Source organism: Dermacentor variabilis, chromosome 7, assembly GCF_050947875.1.
Source record: "Dermacentor variabilis isolate Ectoservices chromosome 7, ASM5094787v1, whole genome shotgun sequence".
NCBI classification, from domain to species: domain Eukaryota; kingdom Metazoa; phylum Arthropoda; class Arachnida; order Ixodida; family Ixodidae; genus Dermacentor; species Dermacentor variabilis.
In genome coordinates this window covers 78,174,713-78,199,266 of record NC_134574.1, presented here as the reverse complement: position 1 = coordinate 78,199,266, position 24,554 = coordinate 78,174,713, and the positions used below count along the sequence as shown (strand labels likewise).

The 24,554-nt window shown below is 45.7% G+C and overlaps 1 protein-coding gene across 4 annotated transcripts in view; it reads right to left on the bottom strand.

Annotated features, from left to right (window-relative positions):
* Positions 1–870: 870 nt before the first annotated feature.
* The window catches only part of LOC142586856 (amblin-like), a 63,783-nt gene continuing 40,099 nt past the window's right edge, over positions 871–24,554 (bottom strand). For all 4 annotated transcript variants that reach the window (XM_075697727.1, XM_075697730.1, XM_075697728.1 and 1 more), the window contains 3 exons: positions 11,878–12,060; positions 9,507–9,686; positions 871–1,142 (listed from right to left, as the gene is read on the bottom strand). In XM_075697727.1, coding sequence (XP_075553842.1) covers positions 1,129–1,142; positions 9,507–9,686; positions 11,878–12,060 — 377 coding nt within the window. In that variant the 3' untranslated portion in view covers positions 871–1,128. The remainder of the gene's footprint in view (positions 1,143–9,506; positions 9,687–11,877; positions 12,061–24,554) is intronic.

Genomic DNA, 24,554 nt, shown 5'->3' with positions numbered 1-24,554 from the left:
GCAATATCGCTTTGGAATATTCTACCACCTATCATCAAAAATGCAAAAAATTTATACCAATTTAAAAGAGAACTAAAATCATTCATAATAAATACTGAAACTCTCCTTGTTTTTTTTTCGTTTTGTTTTTTTTAGGTTTTTTTATTTTTTAATTTTATTCCGTATTTTTTATACCGTCTTGCTTTTACAAGTGTTCTTATCACTCATATGCTATAAACATGTTTTGATATTACTCTTCGCTCTCATCTGTACTACTGTTGCTTTAAACTTTGTATAACATCATAAGTGTCTTTAGAAGGAGGTCCCGATACAGTCTTTGACTATGGGACCTCCTTATGTATACTACCCACATGCAATTATCTGTATTATGAATGAGATATTCTGACAAAAAGCCACAGGCTGCCTATATGTCCTCTGAAAATGTACTTGTACAATGCTTCGCAGTTTTTTTAATATTATTTTAAGGTCTCGTAAGACTGTTTTACATCATGTATCAAGATTGCTGGTTTATTATTATTTCTGATGACAAGTGTTTCATATAAAATCACACAATGAATCTTACAGCACGCAAACAGCACTGTGTCTACACAGTCGAGCACAGCATTGAAGTGTTTAAATAGCGAGGTTCTATAGCATTCCGCGAATCAGGTCACAAAGCCACAGCGTAGTTGCGTAGAGCAACGATACGTGTGAGAATTAGTCTTTCTTGAAATCTACGGTTATTCCTGATGTAAAACACAGGCACATGCTTCCCCATGACTGATTTATGATGGCTGTTGCCATTGAAGCACCTAACATTGCTAACGGGACGCTGCTTCCTCTACATTATTACTCTTATGGCATAGCGTGACGTGGTAACACAAGTCCGTAGGCCTATTCACAAGCAACATTTATTGGCAATTAGGACACACAATGAAACGTTACTAGGATACATATTTTAACAGAATTCATAGCATCGATGTTGCGCTAAATGCACCAAAAAGTATCGTTAGGATGCTTAAGAGCAAACTTTCTAGGTGTCCGAGAAATACAGATAGACGTTGTTCACTATAAGGCCCAGCGCAAGTGTATATCTGGACAGCAGGGGTGTGATTTCTGAATCATATTTCCCAACGCTGGCACATCAGTCTATGATTTAACATCTGAAAAAGAGAAATAAAAATAAACGTGACCAAATTAATACACAATCGAGAAATCATAAACAGATAGATTCCAGCTATTGCTGCAAGTATTATTAAGATATTAGACATTTGTTTTTATTCGAAAGCCTGCCTTCATGCATGAGACAGAGAAACGTTCAAAAGTACACAAAATTATTTTCCAATTGCCAAAGGCCCCCTAGAGTGTTTCACCCAGAAGGATCCGCGGTTTCGAACTTGAATTCTAGCAGGTAGGAAGTCTTTGCTGTCATAATGATTCCAGACCCATATAACTGTTTTTGTCTAAGGTGCGCTTGATAATTTCAGACGCGTGAGATATTTTTTGGAGGGTTGTAATGCATACCTGCTTTACCTGACGCGTAAAGCTGATTGAATATACTCATATATTTCTGCTTTTATATACGATTTTTCTGGTTATCCTGCATGCCTTTACTTCTCCCTTTTAGGGCCAGTGAAAATATGCGTGCCAACTTAATGAAATAAGTGCACTTAAGGTGTGGTTCTACTTGTATAGTTGCGTTTTGTGCTATGTTCTGAATTGAGCAATTTGTGTTACGAGTTATTTCCTTTTATACCTGACTTTGCCGCAAAAATAGTGGCCCATGTGAAAATAAACTATCAAGAAACGATGTTGTGGATGAAAAAGTAGCTTGGTATCCAGCCGCCGACCACTGCAGCAGCGGTCTTTCATAGAAAAGTGGTCATTTCGTTGAAGAATCATTGCTTATGGTTTCAGCAGATAAAGTAAATACATACTACGAGGACAGTGTAATGGAATTTGTCATCAAGCTCAAATAACATAAACCAAGAGCAAGTACCACAAGAGCAACGATAAGAATGCGATTCATCGTAGGTGATTTTATAAAAACTTTATTGCTGTGTACCTACATAACTTCAGACAATCAGCACTTCGCTGTTAGCAATAACTGTATTATGACCTTTCTTTATGTGTTTTGTGCCACTCGAGGTGTTGCACCAGTGGAACAACGTTTTTTTCTCGGCAATACAAGTTATGAAAATGGGCGCTTCTCAGTTTTTTTTTGTTGCAAGAGTGGTGGCATGCAAATAAATATACGCGCCGTGCTGGCATAGCGGCTGTGGGGTTGCTCTGGTAAGAACAAGGTCGCTGGCATGGAATTACAAGCAAAACAAGCTACAAAGCAATTGGTTGTGTACCAGCGGCAGTAATCCACTGGCCCATTTATGACCGGCTGGTATTTGATCAAAGAAAGTGTGCAAACGGTGAACTCTGACTGGCCATGAATAAGCGTTTTCGCAAATTAAACGATGAAATCTAGCGTTCCTGCTTGCGAACGTCTTCTATCTGCGTCATACTGTGAGATTCTTTTTCGAAACGCACGAAAAAGATTACACCACCATATGTCTGTTTAATTGAATCATGCACAGCTAAACTCGCACCTTGCGCCCGAATATCGTTAGTTATACGCCTCCTCCAATCAAATTGGCGGCTCGGGGCCACAATTTTTACGATGCCATTCAAGAGGTAGGCCGCGTCTGAGTTTTCCCAAAAAGTATAAACTTCGCTGACTCTTGACGGCTACTGTGGAGAAATTTTCCTGCCTTAGAGTGAATCATCACCAATTGTATCTTTCAATAGGCTAAATGGTGGCGTAACACTCATGCTGCCAAGGCGATCGCACTCCGCTGTGATCCCCTTACGAACATAATTTTCGCTTCCTGGAAGCATATGCGTCCTTTATATGAGTCGTCAATACTGTAGACATAACCACTATCAGTCGTAAACAATATAAGATGCAACTTCCATTACTCTCTAAACTTTCCAAGACTAGGGCTGAATTCACAAATCTATATGTCAGTGCTCCGACTCGGGGTAGCGTTTAGGCGTCGAATCCTCCAGCCACGGGGATAAGTAAGTCCGGGAGTAGGTAAGAAAGAAAAGGGTTTAGTTTAGAATATTTACACTGGCTTCTGATGTGGAAGCCCACTCCATGTAGGAGCACTATATCTGCTGAGCTAACTAGATGCCGGAGCACACATCAGGACATGTTAGGACACACAGGTCAGCAGACGTCAGTACACGCACGTCATCAACCGTCAGAACACACTCACTGAACCAAAGGCAGGCGCTTTTAAAGCAGTCGGCTTCGCTAGGTTACTAGACTATCGTCGAAGTCAGAAAAATCTCTCCCACGACGTCGCACAATTCCGCCGGACTGTGCCTCCAATGCTGCGCGAACGACCTCGCATACGAGGCAACCACGTGGCAATTTGGGAAAGCGATATCAACGCAGTTCCCGCGGGAGCTTTCGACGCTGACCCCTTTCAGCAATTAGTGGGCTCTCCGTGATGGTAAGCCTGCTAAAGTCGGGAGAGTGGCCTTTACGGTAGTTACCAATTCCACGGAGGGCGACCGTTTTTGTCGCCTTGAAGCGAATCCCTTCACGCCTCAACAGTCAGTGCCAGGGCTGCGTCGACATCAGGGCGGGCACTGATGAAGGAGGCAACCTCGTGTTACAGCACCTAAGGAATGCCCTTTCTCGTTTAAGATTCCACCTAAGGGTGACCATCTGTTAGGTAGTACGAAGCGCCCATATTTAGTCGCGATCGAAGGGATCTCACATATTTGAAGGCTTTTGACACCCTTCAGCTTGGAGTCCGAGCATTCGCTTTGTTGTGACCTTCACCCTGGAAACACGCAAGCACACACGGCCACAGGGCACAGGAAAGCACTGTGCTCGCGCCAAGAGTCATCGGGTCTGGCTAAAAAATTAATGCACCGGCTTTATCTAATTAAAACACCAAAGCAGCCATTAAATTAGAAAATCTTTGCTAAAGCCCACCTTTCCATCAAATCACTAAACCTTCACTGAAGCCCACAATTTTGAGATTAGACTAGGATTCTCAACCTTCTCGCGACCTACGACACGGAAGGGTCACTCCAACTGACAAAGCACCACATGGCCCATACACTTCCGGAATTCGCCCAAATCCAGAGGGCTTCGCTTGACTTAATAATTTGGACGCAAGATTTTGTGCCACCAAAGTAAGCTCTCATGTACCTTTGAGCTCAACAAAAGCAGATCATCGTGCTGCAAGAGAGCAAAGGTAGAATACGCGAAAATGCTCTAAATAATTGATGAGTGAGATATCCTATGCAGGTCCCCGATACTTTATGTACTGGCAACGTGCCTTCTAGGCGTCGCACTATGAATTCGCTTCCCTGTAAGATCACTTCGCGTCTTCTTACCATGTCGCTTTCCTTTGTCATACATAGTACACCACGGAAAGAACCTAATGACGGGCAACATAATTGCCCCCTGGCACTTGACCACCCTCGCGCTGAACGTCGCTTTCTTTTCTGTCTCGTCGGGTGGTTCTGACTCTCTCTGACTGAAAACATTTTAACCACTGCCGTGCGGTACATTCCATGTGACCAACGCGCCTTTATAACCCTTTCACTACGCTCCCCACATAATATAACACCTTTTGGTTTATTTGGCCTCGTTACGATCTCGGACACATTCGTGACTCTGTGATGCTTCTTTCTCTTAGCGCGCTGTCTCATGCTCATTTCCGAGCCTTCCGCTCACATTGCGGGCTGACCGGCACTCATATCGTCGGCCACAATCGCCTTCTCAGTCGCACATGGGAATGATTTGCGGGTAAATCATTCCTTCATAACTACCTCGACTGGCTGATAGCTTCAAACACTTCGGGACAATGCAGCTATTTTCATTTGCGCGACGTTGCTCGTATACCTGGGAGCTGTCCGAAACTCCACTGCGCTGCCGACATTGTGCTCTAGAGCACTTTTCCGAACGATTGAACTCAGCACTGCTGCTCTGGCCTGATGACTTTGGAATTCTGCAAGAGCTACCTTTGCGACGTGCTCCCTCGATAGCTGCGTTAAATCACCCACAGACGGCCTAGCTGCGGCTCTAGCATTCTAGTGGCACAGTATCTCGTAGGTGCTCAATCCAATTCCCATCAAGGGGCTCCTCAGCAACTACGACATGGTCTACAGATGTAGCATCCCTCATGAAGATACATTTAGGGTCACAGGGATTAGCAGCTCTTCCTACGGCATGGTCTGCGAATCTGGCAGCACCGATGAACGTACATTTACGTTCACGATGCATAGCCTCTCTTTGTACTATCGGTACAACCGCGCGTGCTATTTCTTCGCACCTGCCGTGCGGTATTTTTACGGGTTCCTAACATCGCTGCTGCTTCGCCTGCTCCACTGTTTCAATCTCTTGTTTTAGTGCTTCTATAGCTTCTCTTGTTGCCTGATCCATTCCTGCGTTTTCAAGTCTGTCATTCTTAATTGCTCACTGTTCTTGCTCCTTTAGAAATAAGTCGCCGAAGTATTCAAAGTATTCCTGATCATTGCTGCTCTCTAAAATGGCTCTACGAATTACGACTTTAGACCTGTCACTTTCTACCTCTCAGTAGATCATTTAACACAACCGCGACAAGCATGCTCTCGTCAAAATCATTAACTCCCAGGTCACTACTTTAGGCTCTGGCTCAGCTATTCCACGATACGTGTTGCGAAACCCGCACAAATTGCAGTGCATGTAAAAAACTACCACTGGTTCAATCCGGTTTTGCAGAGAGAATTCGAAGCCTGGAAAATCTAGCAGAAACTAAACGCGTATCCAGCTAAGTAGCACCGGTCCCCGTGTTCGCTACCGCATGGAATTAATTGCAAGTCGCAAGTCCTCCGTCCCCTCCATTTGAATAGAATTACAGTCGATATGCACGTCCTGATTACTGCCGCATAGGTATGCGGTCGGGCTTTAGTAGCTGGTTGAGATCTATGCTGAAGGCTGCTTTCTCCTGGGACACGCTACAACCAGAGTATCATTATCGGCAGTTGTATACGCTATATTGGCTCTTAGTTAGTCTAGGCTAAAAGATCTGGTAATCTCAAGCACAAAGCCAGGCACTAAACATGTACTGTGCAGTCATGATGCCATGTGTTCATCCAGCCGCTCGCGAACCGGTTGCTGCCGATTGGCGTTGGCTGCAGGTTCCATCTCAGCACTGCCATCCAGTCCTTGGCAAACCATTAGTTGGCGACTGGCGTTGGCTGCAGTTTCTATCCCACCGCGACCATGAGTTGTTGTGACTCGGGGTAGCGTTTGGGCCAGCAATCCTCCAGCCACACGAATGAGTACGTGCGCGACGGGGGGCGAAAGAATATGATTTATGTTGCAATATTTACTCTAGCTCCAGATATCCAAGCCCACTTTATGTAGGAACACTATATATTAAGCTCACTACAAGCCTCAGCACACAACAGGACACGTGAGGAGAGACTTTTCAGCAGACGTCAGGACACATTCACTTTAGCAAAGGCATCCCCTTTTAGAGCAGTTTTCTTCCTGAGGTGACTAGACTAGGGAATCTGACGACTGTGCCTCGACCAATTTCAATAAACCAATCGTTCGTGGCTATCTGGGAAACCGATATCGACGCAGTTCCCACGGGAGTCTTCGACGTTGGCCCCTTTCATAAATTTTTGGGCTCTCCGTGACGGTAAGCTTGTCAGGGTCAGGAGAATGTTCTTCAAAGTAGTTACCGCTTCCACAGAGAGCGACGGCTGTTGTCGCCTTGAATTGAGCTCCTTTGTTTGCGCGTCAGCAGTCCCAGGGCTGCGTCGATGTCTGGGCGAGTGCTGATGAAGGAAGCCACCTATTGCGAAGCAACTAAGGAATGCCCTTTCCTGTTTGAGGCGCAACATTAGTAAGAGCTGTTCTCAAGCATTGGGATTCGTTCAATATATGTCCAACATCACATTTGGACGGCACTGGCTCTTATGAACACTTCTTATGCCAGGAAACATGAGAATAGCAACGAAACTTCAAAAGCACAACCTGATGGAGCTCAGAGTCTACCAAGATAGGGTCTGTCATGATGTCGCAAGTTTGACCTAACCATCAAAAGCTCCTATAGTAATTTTGCATCGTACCAACTCTTCCCAGTAATCGTTGCCGCCTATAGAAACCCGACAACCACGTTACACTAACCCCATTAAGCCTGATCAGTCTGTTTCACATGCCCTCGGATTTGTCATGTCCGAAGGCACTCGGTACGAGCGTCAAATCTTCCGTCTCCCCGTCCTTAGCAGTGTAATGCTGATTGCGCTGCTTGGAAATAGACAGCACCCCTCTCCACAACCTAAACAACGTCAGATACTACTCTTTACACCTTGTCTCGCGCTGACTACCAGATTTTCACCGAAATTCAACCCCTGTGGTGAAGCCACGCCTAGTTCGGCATTGAAATCCCGCGTTCCATTTGATGGACGGTGCAACGCTACTGGCGTTTGGATTCATGACGGGCTAGTAACTGTTTTACTGCGACAGCAGTTAAAAGCTGCAAAGTTGGTTTGATTTACGCTTATGTTGGCATTTCCCATGCGCCTGCGATGACGCCGTCATCAGCAAGCCGTAGTTACTATCAGACCATTTAGATCCACTGAGTAGTTAGTGTCAATGACGGCACCTCAGAAGTAGCAATCTAGTTAGGCTGGTGGGTATTTAATCATAGGGAAGCTAGAGCGCTGGGCGACAACACACAATGATGCATAGGCATGGAGGTATGGGTCCACTTTCCGTGTGTTTCGTGATCCCAGTAATGCAGTTTCCCAAAGATTTTTGGGTAGTTCAACAATTATCATGATATATTAGCAATGTATACGTATGTCCGAGCGCACGTACTGTACATGAACTGCGCACAGCACGTTAAAAAGTTCGCGGCCGCTGTACATCAACCATTTTTGACACACGGGAGGGGGTTCCCAAATGAGATAATTATCGGAATTCATTTCTGCTCGCCCATCGTCTAAGCAGCTGGTTTCCTAGGAGTTCTGCAGTTAGAACTTTCTTCGTGCTCTGGTGACGTGGGTGTTATTAGAGTGCTCCTAAGCTCTCTCCTGAACTCCTTTCCTGAAATCCTTTATATGCTGAACCATTCACCCTTCTTGACCATTACCTTCCCTTGAGCTCTTTCTTGAACCTTTGAACTCTGGCTGCAAGATGCAACGTACGTCCGCCTCTCACTTTTTAACGCGATAGCGTTAAGGAGCTCGTGTCGCAGAAAAGCCGGTGTCGTCGGCGTCGGTGTCGGCGTCGGCGTCCGCGGCGTTGGCCGTGAGCGATAAATCACGGCAGGCACTTCATAAATAAAAAGCAACTTCCAAAATGGGCTGGGTGGGAATCGAACCAGGGTCTCCGGGGTGTGAGACGGAGACGTTACCACTGAGCCACGAGTTCGATGCTTCGAAGCGGTACAAAAGCGCCTCTAGTGAACGCGGGGTTACCTTAGAAACGAGCTGTTTCTAAGGCTCAGGCGTGCGTCGCTTGCTGAGGCGCACATTTCGTTGTCGCGCCGAACGCTGCGTTGCTCGACGCTCACCGCGTCCGATGCGGGGCGCGTAGTCGCTGCGCCGTAGCCCAATACCCCTTGGCGGGTCGACGGGAACGCTGTCGCGTTCCACTCTTGAAGGCGAAGCTTAAGCGTCCTCCAATTTTTCCCCATTTCAATGCTTGTTCCCAACCTACACTGCTCCAACTGTATTCACTTCACTAATTACGATCCGTCTGTCCTCGCGTATGTCTTCACTGAGTAGAGCCGTCCATGTAAAATAAGAGCGTACCCTACGCCACATAGTTGTCTACAGAGCCATCTTAATTCTCTCATCTCCAGAGTTTTAACATTTCTACTAGAAAACGCGATTATCTGGCTATTGCCTTGTTTATCACGAAGTCCTATCTTGCTTTCAATTCCCGAAATTTTGGCGTTTAAGAGGCCATATACTATCTACTGGCATTCCTACACCAAGAACCCCATGATGCCTATCTTGACTCATGTGAACCCCCCTGAAAAGCATGTGCGCATTCTAAGTGTCGGTGTTAGTAACCTTACCTATTTCTTCCACACCTCCTCTATAGTTCTCGTTTCGTGGAACCGAAGGAAAGCGCTGTCGATGGCGGCAGAGGATAACGTGGTATCCTCAGATTACGAAATATGCGGGCAATCCACGGAGTTAAACTGATGCAAGTAAAATTAAAATTAAGATCTGCGGGAGGGGCCTCCGACCTGCATTTGATATAGAATGGCCTCGCAATGATGATAATGATGATTATCTTAATTGAAGGTATTGCTTTTTGTAACTTCCCAGTGAGGGTTATCCGCCGCGTGCAGCTTTTCTCTGTTACGTGCTATTTAATCAGAGCACCATGACTGCAGCACTTAACGTCGTAGCGATCATGACTTCGACCTAACGAATTTTTCGGTAATGTCATAAATGGTCACAGCACTGAAGTACTGAATGCTGATAACTTCCGGACTTACAGCTGCATCTTTCTATGCACCGTGTCACAGTTGAAAAGCTGTTCTTGTTGCTTCCGCAGCGTCCATTTAGGAAAGTCAGACAGGTGTTCCGCTGATCATGAAAATACCAACGGCCATTTCTGCCCCAGCACCTTGTAGCGATGGGTCTCTGGCTGCAAAATGGCTTCGTATCATGCTGTGCTGAAAAAAAAGAATGAATGTCAGGTTGACCAGTTTGACCCTGTCGGATAAAAGCATTAAAAAGGCAAAAAAGCTATCGCAAATCACATCGCATTCACGTGATATGATAAATCAATTAATGCCTCTCTCTGCCTTTCTCCTGAATTATTTATCAATAAAATTAGCTTATCTTAAATTTCAAAGCTGTGGAGGCCACTAGGTGCTTCATTTTATACAAATAGGAAGCGAAATACTGTACCGGCAACATGAGCAACATCAGCATTCTATCGAATAAAAAGATGCCAAATAGAAACCAGTAAAGATTCATTTAAGACTACGGAAGAAATACTTCTATTTATTGCTTCACTTTGACGTCTACTGCGCAAAGTGTTCGAATTCAATATTTTTGGCGATGATAAAAAAACTAGTTTGCCCGAAAAGCAACTCATTGACAAAGATAGCAAAATATAAAGAGTATTACAAGAAGCGAGACTGATACTTTTATGCACGATTTAAATGGCAGCAAACATTCCCTTACAAAATAAATGGACGTAGTGTAATGCATCCAAATACAAACATGACCAAAGCTCGGTAGAGCCGACCGCGAACATTCGCGCTTGTAACCATGGCGCGCTGAGCAACCGCGTCATAGAGGACCATGCGCGCGCTTGGAACAATTCGGACGTCCCTTGTGGCCGCTACTTTCAGTATTTCGACTGTGCCACGCCTCTGACCTTCAGAGGGTCACGTGATTTCCAAAATCTTCGCACCTACTGTTTAAAAGTATTGCGGACCTGCTCGGCTGTGCTTGTAAAACGCTTTGCCCGATGGTCCCAATAATATGTCGATTGAGATGCATTAATAGGTGAGCAATTATGAGCCGAAGTAGGCACACTGCCATGCTTGATCACTGACACGAAAGAGAAGTGCTAGTGCGTAGTGCGTAGAGGATTGCGTAGTGCTACGCCGCGAGTATTTGCATTTGCTTCACATTTTGTGATTTTCTCAGGTAGAGTTCTCTCCGCAATCGACTCAGTAGAAATAGAGGTGTTCTGTAGATGAAGCTACCACGAGGTAACCAAGATATAGCATATTCGCTTTGGCGATTTCCATCACTCTATGAATCTGCTGCTAACATTGATGAAATATTTTAAACGTGATTTTACTGAGCTTATGGTCTCTATTTCGAAATTCTAACACTTCAACTGAACTTTGCGTAAAAAAAGGAATGTTAGTTCATGTTCCACTGCCGACTGCGTGTAGTATATCAGGTCCTATGCGAAGACTTAACCAATTCTTGAAGATCCCTTGTGGCAAATACAACACTTCTAAACCTAGAGCTAGATTTCTCGAATAGGCAGGCATTACTTACACGAGAAATCTGAATGCATATCCAACTAAGTAACAAAAAATTATTATTGAACTTTTTACTGAATTACTTTACGGCGGATATTGTAATTTGGGAATTGTAACCGGTGAGTTCAAGAAGCGTATTCAATCAAAACAAAATCTTAGGGGGTCACCAGTTTAGAGATATTAATTCCCGAAGTTGGGGAAGGAATACATGCGCGTCCCAGTTTCTTCTGTGCTTCAATGCATAAAATGACGTTTTATTAAGAAAGTAACTTGAGCAACTCTGCATCGTTACCTCAAGTTTGACAGCGCATATTGAAACCGCTGCCCTCATTAGCATTCACTCTAAGTGTATACGCCTTGCAAGCTCACTGGATACAAATTCGGAAATTCACATATATTGTTGAGGTGACAATATTATTATGTATATTTGTTACAATTGTTCCATCTTGGGGTCCAATTCGTCAAACGAATAATGTCCGCCTCTTCGAGTGGAGCAGCTCAAGGAGAGAATTGTGTTATCTCCCACAGGCGATTCTTCAGATAATGCCCAATGTCTTCCTAGAAACACCTTGTATATAGAACGGGCTGAAACGTTTCGAACACCTCCTGTTTACATTTATTGTTGTGGTTTATTTTCATGTAAAACCTAATTTATGCCACGCGCTGCCAGTTCAAGAACCATTAGATCTCATCATATGTGCCTATCAATGAGTGTTCGCAAAACCTAATGCTATCTTTTTCCAGCTAATCTTAATAAATGAAACTTAGCTAATAATTGAGGAAAGGGCATGACATATAGTTAATATTTCTTGAACGTGAAGGGCTAATTAAATGGATGAGATTTACTTATACTCACGCCGGCACCTCTCCTGGCACTTCATTTCTGACACGAATCGGTTTGCACCGCCACCACAAATCGTGTAGTTGAACATTTTACAAACGCTGCTGTGGTGATCAAAGTACCAGGCCCGAAATATTGGCCTGCAGCTGCCAATCGTCGGTGGTGTCTTGCATAAGCTGTCTCTCGTTCCAACGCGGGCTGAAAGAGTATCAACGAGAATAAGAAATCGCACTGTTCAAAACGCGTGTAATCACTTGATGGAAATAATTATAACAGTTCCACTTTTTGAAATTCACGTCATTTCGTTCAAGTTTTTGCTGAATGCTGGTGTACCTGGCAGCGACACTAACAAAGACGAAGCATTTATCCACATATATTTAATGCAATAAGCATTCCTTGCCTACTTTAGCTGTCTTGAACATATCTATCTATCTATCTATCTATCTATCTATCTATCTATCTATCTATCTATCTATCTATCTATCTATCTATCTATCTATCTATCTATCTATCTATCTATCTATCTATCTATCCTCTTATGCTAACCCAGTTGCACAAGTTGTCTGCCAGCTTGGGCCACTAGGCATACATATGTTCTCGGTCACGACGCCGCCGAGGTCATCTTATCGTCGCAATTTCCGCATTGTGACGTGATTCCCGTCATGCCATCGTCGTGACGTCATCGTTGTCACAGCGCAGTCGTCATTCTTTCGTAGTCATGCAACCGTTGTCACTACAGCTTCGTCATCTGACCCCCGACATCAAGCATTCATCTAGCCTCTTACGTTAACCCAGTAGCTCAAATTGTCTTCCAGCTTAGGCGACTAGGTGTTTGCCCGTTATCGCGATGCCGTCGTGGTCGTTTAACTTTCGCCATCTCCCCATAGTGATCTGACTACTATCATGCTGTCGTCGTCACGCCGTCTTTGTCTTACAGTCGTGATGCATACGTTCTCAGAATGCTGCCGCGATTCCTTCGTGGTCGTCGCACCGTCATCACTACATTCGTCTGCTGACTCCCGCCACGCCGTAGTTATCACGCCATAGACGCCATAGAGGCTTCGTGATACAGCCGTGGCGACGCCACCGTCGTCATACATTCGCCACACTGCTTCGTGATCATTTTGTAGTCATTCCAACGTCGTATCTAGAGCTTGGTCAACCGACTTATATTGTGCCGTTATCGCCACGCCCTAGTTGCAGTGCAGGCTTCGTTATACAGTCGTGGTAGCGCCATTGCCCTCATGCTCTTGTCATGCCAATGCCCTTATATATTTGACATGCCACCGTCGACTCTGTGCTGCCGTCATACAGTCGCCTTCAAGCATTCGTTGTCATACCATCGTCGTAATGTCCTTGTAGTCATTCGTTTCGTTGGCATTATTTCAACTTCGTCATCCTACTATCGTAATGCTTTCGTCGCTATACTGTCGTTTTTACCACCTTAATCACTTCAGTACCTTCATTCCATTGTCCCAATGCCGTCATCCTACCATCTTTGTCGTCCCCTCAACGTCAATCATTTGTGATTGTACCGTAATGATGGTGTCCCCATTCAACAATGATGATGCCGCCCTTGTGATGCCATTGTCGTCATTGCGTCGGCGATAGACAGTCGCTAACGTGCATCCGTTGTCATACCGTTGTCGAGATACCCTCCTGGCTGTGCGATGGCCATCACTTCGGTTCGGTGACGTCGTTGCACCGCTTCGTCATACAACCATCTTCACACTAATGTCATCTTACACTTGTCATTACACATGCCATCGTCGTCATGCATTCATTGTCATGGCGTCATAGGGATGGCGTAGCGGTCATTCCACCGTCCTCATTTGAACTTCGTCATCTTACTCTCCCCAGGTGGCACGTTAGCCCGGCTCAGCGTTCGATGCCTATTGGCAGTTCTTGGCCCAGTAACGACCTGAGGTTAACAGCGTGGTTACAACATCGGCTGTGCCATTCTCACTCCTGGCCCAATGATAACGTAAGATTAAGAGCGCGGATCGAATATCGGCTGGGACAGTCTGATACAAATCCAACGCTGGCCCTGTTTATACATGCAACAGTCAACATTAGTGGGAATCATTGGACCGACATCCATACAGATTTGCTGAGCTGGCTTTCTTGTAACAACACAGGGCTTGTAGTAAGCAAATTCGTTGTTCCTAACATTTTAATATATTTTTGTGCGACCTACTAAGCTTAACCGACGTTTACGAAAATCGATACAGACTGAAAATCTGGAACTTCACGTGCCTAAACCACCTGTGGTTTTTTCATGTGCACCTCTTGCATGGTACAAGGGTGCTTTCGCAATTCACCCTCACCGAAATGCGCCCCCTTAAAAAAGAAAAGCCAAAGCACTATGTATCAAGAAGATGAAATCGTGTATCTGGCAATCTAGCTGCTTTATTCATGATGAAATGGAACATGAGCGTTCGATAAGAAACAACGGTATTGCGCATTTAGTTGCGCATTGTAGTATTCGTATGTACGCTCTGAGGAATTAGAGGGTCAAACTTCAGGGCAGCTTAAGAATTGCCCTGCCGGAGAGCTGATGGAACCGTTTTATATTGCCTCGAGACGGAGCACATGTATTTATGAAACTATTTGCGAAAAAATGTTCAGCATGGCATGTTGCGGAGACGTAATCATCATGCACCTATTCCAATAGTATTACTTGTTTGTTACTTCAGTGCGCATGTACAGTAAGCTTCTTGTAAGGACACCCATGGCAGAAAGAAAATTTAGTCGAAAGTTTGCGCTTGTCCGTGTCAACAGCCTCGTGCCCTTGCCTGTCTTTGGCACAGCGCAATTTCGCTTTTTCCGCCTAATTTTCTGTCGTCCATTCCTCACCGCCATTCTCCGCACACCCTGGTGGGCCTGGTATGTCCTATGAATGAAACACTCAGGCAGCTAAGATACATGCTGCTCTTTAGAACTGGCAGCACGCGCAGGCAGAGGAGAATGCCGGTGGGGTCACTATTCTCTCTCTTGTATCCCTCTGTAGCTGCCGCCGGAAGAACGCGGTGGGGCTAGGTCCTGCGAGGGAGAGTGTGGCGTTTACGCCGTTTTCGTCATTCACCCTTTCCTGTCATGCATAGTTAGCATACCGTTTGTGAGGCGTGAGTGCTTGTCCGTTTTTGTCGGTGCACAGCACTCCTGGTGGTCATCCCTACATCTTAAAACATGCAGTAAAGTGGCCATGGATTTTCGTGACCGTTAGAAATAATTATAAGCAAAGGCAACAAATGATGAAGGAGTCAGCGCTGGTGGCGAGCGTCTTCGATTTGGCATGAATATGGAAATACAGGAATGTGTACCTTACAAATATGAGTGTGCTTTGCACATCTCAGTTTTCTGAGGCTCCTGATGGAATGAATTAGGAAACGGCGCATTAAGTTGTTTGATTTACAAGTAAGGTTGTTTCAATGAACGAAAGTTCAGGCCTTTAAATTTGTGTCCGACTACTTGACCCCAGTTCCTTGTTGATTCAGTTCCACGATTTGTGCGTATATTACTGTTGAAGTTCTAACGGTTCCTGTCCTCAGAGCGCTGCCTAATCCACCGTCATCCAGCTAGCTTCAAAAGAAATGGCTCTTTGGCACTTGCTTCTAAATAAACGGTTTTGACATAACACGGCATCACCCATTAAGTTCCACGGAAAATGCTTCTTCGAGCTTTATTAGTTGGAAATAAACTATTATAAACTTGTATTTCAGTATTCTTTTGTTATTGTTTGCATATGTGGAGGAATGTCGCTTCTTCACCAAATATATTTCTGTCACATTTCCCTAGCTACAAAGTATGGGGAAATTGCTATCGAAAATGCCACTAGCAAAAGGGTCGCGGTAACAATAGCTGCGTACTCCAGAGTAGTGGAATTTAAAACGTTCCTCATGCAGAACGCATTGACCCGAAGCTGGCATTCATAATGACAATGATATGACTCAGCGCTGGTACCCCGCTAGGAACACAAAGGCTGCTGCATTGGCATAATATTGGCCCAAACTTCACTTTAACTTTGGAGCAGCGTTGAGATGGGTTGCACTTTGCCAATATGCCAGCGTTGGTTCAGGTTTCTGCCAGAATTGGGCATGAATAGACAATTGCTGGTGTGTAGCCTGTGTCGTCATGCCATAGTCATCAAACAGTCGTTGTCATACCATTGTCGTGGTGGTGGCGTGGTCAGGCTGCCGTTTTAGTATCGTCATTGTTTCGGTAGCGTCATCCCGATGTTCTGATACCGCCTTTGTCGACCTATCGACGTCATTCCTTCTTTGTCAGTGAATTGAATCTTTATTATCATTTGTTGTACATGAAGGATGGCGGGAGTAAAAGCTGCACAAAAGCAGCTTGACTAGCTCCCACTACCTACAAAAGGGCCGCAAAGCATTCACATCTAATACTAGACATAACACCTCAAACATGATATCGGATAATTATTACAACAATAATTCAGAATTACTGCAAAACAAAGTTTAACAGGATACAAAAGTTATTGCTGAAGCATAAGAAATAGCAGACAAAATATACACTCCTGTTGAAAAGACATAGAAATAAATTGCTGTTGTAGAATTGAATAAATCTCACGTATAATGAATGCCTGCTGCAAATTAGCACTAAGGTTATAAAAAAATGCTATAAAATCTCTTGAAGTCATATTTTCTATGTTGACATCAATGCCAATAAGATAACTTAACATCTTTGGAATAACAGTGCATAGCATCTGGTCGCTGTACTTAGTGCGTTATTGAGGCACTAACATCAATTATGCTGGCGTGTATCATATGTATTTAAAGTGGTCTTAAGGTTGGCCAGTTCAGAAATTATTGTTCTTTGTTTCAGTTCCTTTTTTATAGCCTTACAAATGTTTTATTTCTAAAGATTCTGCGTACCCATTAATTTATATTTTTCTGGTATATAACAAACATAATGATTGCACTCTTCTTTAGCGACAACTTTACGAATCCATTTTGAAGTCTTGTAAAGTTATCAGTGGTTGTTTGCGTTGTCACCCTACGCTAGGATAGAGTAATGAGCACAGGACAGAAGCAATGAATGGTAGATAAAACGTATTAATTTCAACGGAAGTAGATAATGGTGGCGATAAATTATAGCAAGTAGGCGTGCCGTTTTTGTGACCACCTGATCTACTTGTGCCGAGTTTTACTTGCGATGAGTTTAATTGGAGCCCAGCCTTGTGAAAGACGTCAAAGATAGCTGCGACGCGCTCAAGGCGTGTCTGAAATGTAGGAGAAAAGACAAGGACGTCGTCGAGGTAACGAAGGCAAGTCGACCATTTGAAACCTTGAAGCAGGGAGTCGATCATCCGTTCGAACATGGCGGGGGCTTTGCATAAACCGAACGGCATAACCTCGAATTGGTAGAGGCCATCTGGAGTGAAGAAAGCGGTCTTTTCTTGATCTTGCTCATCGACGGAAATCTGCCAATAACCCAATCGAAGTTCGATGGACGGAAAGTATGTGGCACCGTGAAGACAATCAAGAGCGTCGTCGATTCGTGGTAAAGGGTAAACGTCCTTTTTAGTAATTCGGTTTAGGTGGCGGTAATCAACGCAGAAACGCCAAGTGCCATCTTTCTTTTTGACGAGCACGACCGGTGACACCCAAAGACTCGAGTATGGCTCAACAATGCCTGTGGCGAGCATCTTGTTCACTTCGTGCTGAATAACTTGCCGCTCTTCCGTGGACACGCGATATGGTTGGCAGTGAATGGGAACAGCATCACCAGTGTTTATCCGATGCTTATCGAGGGACGTTTTAATGAGTGGTCGATTGTCACTGTCAAATATGTCGCGGTGGGAAAGCAAAAGGCGATATAGGGCGGCTGCTTGGTCAGGTGCGAGGTCCTGAGCGACCAAGGGACGTAATGGGCCGTCGAGGTTCAAGGCATCCTGCTGGTAATCAGGAGGATTTGGAGACTCGTCGGCTGTAAAAGTAGTAACGTGGTCGTATGTCGCTGACCGTAGCGTGGCCACCTCTATGCCTTCAGATAACACTTGCTTCGTCAAGCCAAAATTGATAACAGGGAGACACATTCGATTAGCGGCAACGGTTACGACGGAGTGTGGCACAGATATGTCGCGCGCCTGGAGGACATCATGAATAGGTGCGACGATGTAGTCGTCATCAGGCACGGTTGCCATCGAGGCCAATTCGAAGAAGGTTAGGGCTTTTGGAGGTAAGCAAACAGACGCTGTAGTGCAGAGGGTGCTCGGTTGTTCGGTGCGAACGCCTGAAAGAAGAGGAAGCTCGAGGCACAGCGTACCAGTGGAACAGTCGATGAGGGCAGAATGCGTCGTCAGAAAGTCGAGCCGGAAGATTAGGTCGTGAGGGCAACTGGTCAGCACGGTGAACACGACTGGAACTTGGCGGCCAGCAATTACTATGCGAGCAGTGGACATGCCACTGACGGCAACCGTGCGCTATTGTCGACGCGTACGGCTTGAGTTTTCGCAGGCGTAAGAACTTTTTTGAGGCGACGACCAACGTTAGCGCTCATTATGGACACTTGAGCTCCAGTATCAAATAATGCTCGGTTGTTTCAATTTCCATTGCGTGTGTACTCTGGGGTTCCCCAAGGTTCCGTTTTGGGACCAATACTTTTTTTGTTGTTTGTTAATGATATCGGTGCACTAGTCGAACCGCCTGTTAAAATGAAACTTTTTGCTGATGATTGTTTGATTTATTCGCCAATAGGTTGCGAAGATGACGATAGATGCTTACAGGCATTAGACGAGTGGTGTTTAACATGGGACATGGAAATAAACTATAGCAAAACAACATTTACGCATATTCGCTCAAGCAGGAGCAAATTTTCCTTCATATACCACATCGGAAACCATCCTCTGAATAATGCAGCTTCTTTCAAATACTTAGGAGTCAGTATTATGCACACATTGCAATGGCACTCACACGTTGATAATATATGTTCTTAGGCAAACCAAAAACTATACTTTTTAAAGAAAAAACTGGAATGCGCTACACGGGACGTGAAATTAACAGCCTACAAAACTTTTGTACGACCAGTCTTGGAGTACGCTTGTGTTGTGTGGTCCCCTCATCAGAAAGTCCTGAAAGCAAAAATAGAAAGAATACAAAGATTGGCAGTCCGTTTCATATGCGGTAAATACCGACGCATGGAGTCTGTTACAGCCTTGTTAAAATCGTGTGGACTAGAGCCTCTGGAGGAACGCAGAAGTAAGCATAGGCTAAAGTTTCTTTTTAAAATCATGAGTGGGCGAACGAAAATAAACAAGGATCTATATCTACAACCCCCAGGACGGAGATGCGATCGTCTAAACAATAGCAGAGCTATTCAACCTTATTTAACACGTACTGATGCTTTTCGTTTCTCCTTTTTTCCTGACACAATTGAAATGTGGAACAGATTGCCTGATGCAGTTGTGAGCAACGAGGGCTCTGCCGAATTTGAAAATGCGTTGGATACTTTCTTTTACGAGAATGTATACTAAATTGTTGCTGCGAGCACTTTCGTTGACTTTTCTTTGTATAACTACTGTTATTTGCTTTGTTAACTTCCAAGAGCGCCAGTGCATTTGTATGTTACATAGAAAGAAAATTATGTATCATGTATTCTTGACACATCACCCTCCCTGTAATGACCCCAACAACGGGGTTGACAGTATCAAATAAATAAAAATAAAAATGCTGTCAACGGAACACCATCTACGTCTACTTCAACTAGGTTCGTGTTGGTGAGGAGTGTCAACGGGGTATTTGGACAGGACGTACGTGATGCAGCACTACCTTCAAGAGGTACATGGCTTAGTTTTCCATCCGCCGGTTTGGCGAAGAAAAGCGGCGCGGTTAGGGTGACGGGGAGCGACGGCGTTGAGGCGACGGCGATCGCACGGAGGAGAGGCTGTCAGGCGCACCAGAAGTAGGGCACAGACAAAGAGGTGAATAACGGCGAGCGTCGGCGCATAGGCGAGCAGCAGGCAATGAGCTCCAGTACGGCGGCATCCAGGTGGTGCGACAGTGGCGTGACACATGACCAACGTGGTGGTAGCGGAAGCAGATCGGTTTGTCGTCTGGCGTTCGCCATTCAGCAAGATTACGTGGTCTGGGAGTGAAATACTGGTCATTACAGGTTGTGAACATGGGAATGGGTGCCAAATCAGGTCGGGAGACAGAGCAGGCGGTAGGGATTTCAAGGTTTGCAATTTCTCGCCACACAACTGCTTGAATAACGGAAATTGTGGGGGCCACTTGGTCAAAGGTACCGTCAGGGGGTCGTGGATGAAGGGGGCCGGACTCGCCGCTTCAATCTCACGGCGAACAATACGTTTGACGTTCTCTTGAAATGGTCGTGTGGCGGTAAGAGCGGAGCAAAGGACATGGCAGGGGTGTTTGGCAGGGGTGTTTGACGACGCAGAGGCTTTTGGCTACCTCGAAGAGGCGGCATTATTTGACAATGGCGCCATTGGTAGAAACGTCGTTATACCGTTGTCCGTTACCGTTATACCGTTGCCGACCTTGTCAACCTCGGCCATGTGCTCGTCGTCTTTCCGGCAAAGCGCGAGCACTTCCTGTATGTAAGAGACATACGATGTGGTCGAGACTGGTCATGGGTGGCAAGGTCTTCTCGCGCAGCCTGTTGGTGACCTGACGGGTTGCCGAATAGGTCTTGAAGCCGCTCTTTGAAAATGTCCCAGCTGGAGAGCTCGATCTCATGGGTGCGAAACCAGACACGCGGTGTCCCGTCCAGATAAAAGATCACATTGGCAAGCATGATGGTAGGGTCCCAGTGGTGGCTTTGGCTAACACGCTCATACATACTGAGCCAGTCGTCGACGTCAATGCCATTTTGGGCGAAGAATGTCCCAGGATCACGGTGACTAAGAACCGTAACGTACGTTGTGGTTGGCGCCGCAGCTGTAGGTGACAGGGTGGTTCCATCGGAAGCCAAGGCTGAGAAGACGGTGGTGCGGCCGCTTCGGAGCTGAGCTCCGTGACGAGGACGCGGAACGTCCCACCTCCACCACAATGTTCCGCGAAGGACGAGTCAGTAAGATGAGCAACTATTTACATGTTATATTTAAAACAGCGGTTGCAGCGCTGACTGTTTAGATTCAAAGAGCGAGCCCAGCTCGTTCTTCCTCCTCTTTTCTCGAGTGCTCGCACCGGCGGCCCTCGTTCAAACAATCAAATACCACAAGCATGTAGGAATATTGAGGGAAAAGTTCCTGTTGACAGACAGAGGTTAATTATATGAGAAAGTGGTTGCGGGATTATGTCAGCAGCGTATTTAATTGGTTTGATTTCAATGTCAAAATAATCACTGCAGTTACCACTTTTAAATTGCATGATTGTCTTGTAGACCTCGTTTTCAGAAGTAGGCTTTATAAACGCAATACATGGACATTTGTCCTTGATGTATGACGTGCCATCATCAGATGTCCCAGTAAAAATTAAGTTAAAGGGCCCCTAAAACGGTTCGGACAAATTTTGTAGACGCGTAGGGTACAGCTTAAGTAGAACATTCGCACCACAATTTAAGTGAAGCGTTACGTATTAATGGAGCTACAAGCGATTACAAGTTACCCTCCTCCCTAGCCATGCTTTTCCCACTCAACTCGTTCGCCGAGCGATCGGGGCTAAGCTCCGCCTTCACTGGTTCGGCGTCACGATGCGACGTCACATCGTACACTTCCGGTTGTTTTGGAGCCCGCCCCCTCCCGCGCGAAACGTCTCCGCTAGCGGTTTGGCCGTCAACCCCAAGCGAGAGCTATCGAAGCAGCGTGCGTTGCGAGCATTCTGTCGTAGCGCTGAACGTGTCTGGTATTCCGGTAATCACACACTAGCAGAATTTTTCGACGGAACGGTGAAGGCATAAACTCAAGCTGATGAAGGAACTTTAGCGTAGACGTACGGGAGCTGCCTGATCGGTCTCCATGGTCCAGCCACCCGCTGGCGCAGAGCTTAACCATCCAAAGAACGAGCTAATATTGCTCTAACCAAGTGTAAAACATGTTAAACATTTACAAAAACAATTGTGTTGACGATTACACGCCTTCGAAAAATACACACCAGCAGCAAAGAAGAATACACTTCGCTACTGCTCCTGTGTATGGTTGAGCCCTGTGCCACCAGGTGGCTGCACCGTGCAGACCATTCGCATTTGCACTTCTGCTCGTCCCGTTACGGCACAGTCAAGCGGCCAGACCCTGTCCCCTTAATCTTGCGTTTGCCCTAATACCGGACTGGCGAAACGCTATTGCGTTAGTAATTTTCCAGTGTAAAGTGACGGCCGCAATGGCGCAAATCCTGGCGCCCATCGTATAGCGGCTGTCCAATGCGCTGCAGCTGCAGCCAGTCCGCTCGTCTACTGGCTTGCAGAAGGACATCATGTCGCAGCTTGACATATTGCCAGTCGCTACGTTTGCAGTCCACAACGCAACAAAGTCGAATCATAGCGCTCGCGAAAAGGCAAACCGACACTGATGGCGGAGCTCTCGTCAAAGACGGAGCACGTTGTAACACAAGCAGACGACACTTGGTGTGTGCCGGAAGTGCTTAGGTGTACTGAAAAATTGTTCTTGTGCATTCCCTTTATGTCACTTTCTTTTTACAAAAACAAATTAACTAACATTCTAACTATTACAAACATAATTTGTTTACCATAAAGTTGGAAAAACTATCGACCACGTGCCCTGGTCAGCCAATCGGATAGCTCACCCCACTGCCGTCATATCCCAGGTAGCACACAAAGTCTTGAAAACGTCGTATTAAGGGATTCAACGTCTGAAACGGATTTTTGACCAAAATCGACGCATCAAAGACGTTCCAAACAATACATCTTAAAAACGAGGGGTGAATACGTATTGAAAACGTTGAAAGCCAAACAGCTTAAAAAGGAGGGGTGAATACGTTTTGAAAACGACTTCACATAACTCGCTCTATCTGTTTAGTTATCAAGCCTACCGGCCGGGTACGTTTTCGACAGCGCCGTTTTTGGCGGGAGAATTCCTCGCTTGTCAAACAGCACTGGTCGTGTCAATTGCTCCTCTATTCGACCTACATCAGAATGAGTGCGGCAAGAAAAAGAAATTCTTTTGTGGTGTTCACCTCACGTCAGAAAAGACGAAGGATTGCAAATGAACGTGGCATTCCAAGGAGAAGTGTTTTGCGCCAGGAGGAAGTGGAGCGCGACTACAGAAACATCGAAGCCGTCCTTACGGCAATGGTAGCCGGCCGAGCCTTCAACAGGAAGAAAGATCTGTATGACTATCCGGTTCCTTCCAGTGTGTTTGGCATATCAAAGGTGTCATCACTAAATGTGACAACGAGCTCCTGGAAAATGAGCAGCGTCGCATGCGAATGCTTCAAAATTCCCGCTGGACAAAGCAGCTTTGCCGTGTTTCCTCTTATTCACAATTAAGTGATGTGAATACCTTACCGCTGAACAGCGCAATGTTTTTTTACGGCTGAGGCACGAGTGCTGTACAGTTTTCGTGGGTATAAAGGTAACATTGTGTGCCCAGTCGTCTGAATAATGAAAACTGCGGTTTTAATATAAACAGTCCGAGCACTTGGATATATATATATATATATATATATATATATATAATGTGTGTATGTGTTTGTTTAACTCCATATAAAATTGTAGGTGATATCTCATGCATATGCAATACAGTAAGCGTGCATTATTCATCTAACAACGCGCTTCCCCGTGAGACCCATGAACAACTTGGAGCTTCGCTCCAGAGCGCTAAATCATGCAAGTCACATGCAGCATAAATAAAAGTATCGAGTTAATAAGCGAACATCACTTTTGGTGCCAACGGAGGGTCACATCGGTACAGTCGTTTCTGGTAACGGTGCTTCGTAGGAAGTGTGCCAACGAATTCTATACTGTGAGCAGAATGCACATAAAAAAATTTGCAGAAACCATCGTCGATGATTGTTAATGCAAGCGATTAGTGCCAACGAGCGAACGAACAAAAGAACGCTAGAGAAAGCGAGCGAGAGAGAGAGCAAAATATAGTTAGCGTGAGAGCGAACGAACGAGCGCGCGAGCGTTTTCCTTGCAGATCAACAGTCCGACGACCGACCACCGACGACTGAACTAAGAAAACATCCGACGGGGAGGAGACAGAAAGCTATTCGCTTTAATATTTCTGAAACTCGTCGTTATAGGCTCGCCACGCTTGGGCGCAGAGGGTGGTGTGATCGCACCTATATAGAAGCGGCGATTGTTTTTAACATGCTGTAACCACAATGACGCGGCATTGAAAGCGGAAAGCGTCCGAAATGAGACAGGAAACTGAAAGGCCTTGCGGAACGCCCAGTGGCAACTTCCAGCTCGCCACTCTTGCGGCAGATGGAGTGGCTAAAGAACAATGGAAGAGCGCGCGGCGTCTGGCTCTGCGCAACATGATTCACGGGTCGAGAACTACAAAAGCGCAATGCACACGACACGCAAGACGCGCACACCAAGGCGCCACACCACGGCGCGTCAGCCTCTTTAGCGGCTTGTACAATATTCGACAACCCAACAACGCGATCCAACCTTGCGCAAGGTGGCGATACCGTCGTCACATCATGTGACCAAGGCGGCCACGTGATTCGTGATGCCGGGCCAATGCCTTTGGCCGGGCAGCATGCATGAGCATGCCGGGCGGGCGAGCCGGGCAGAGTTGCGTC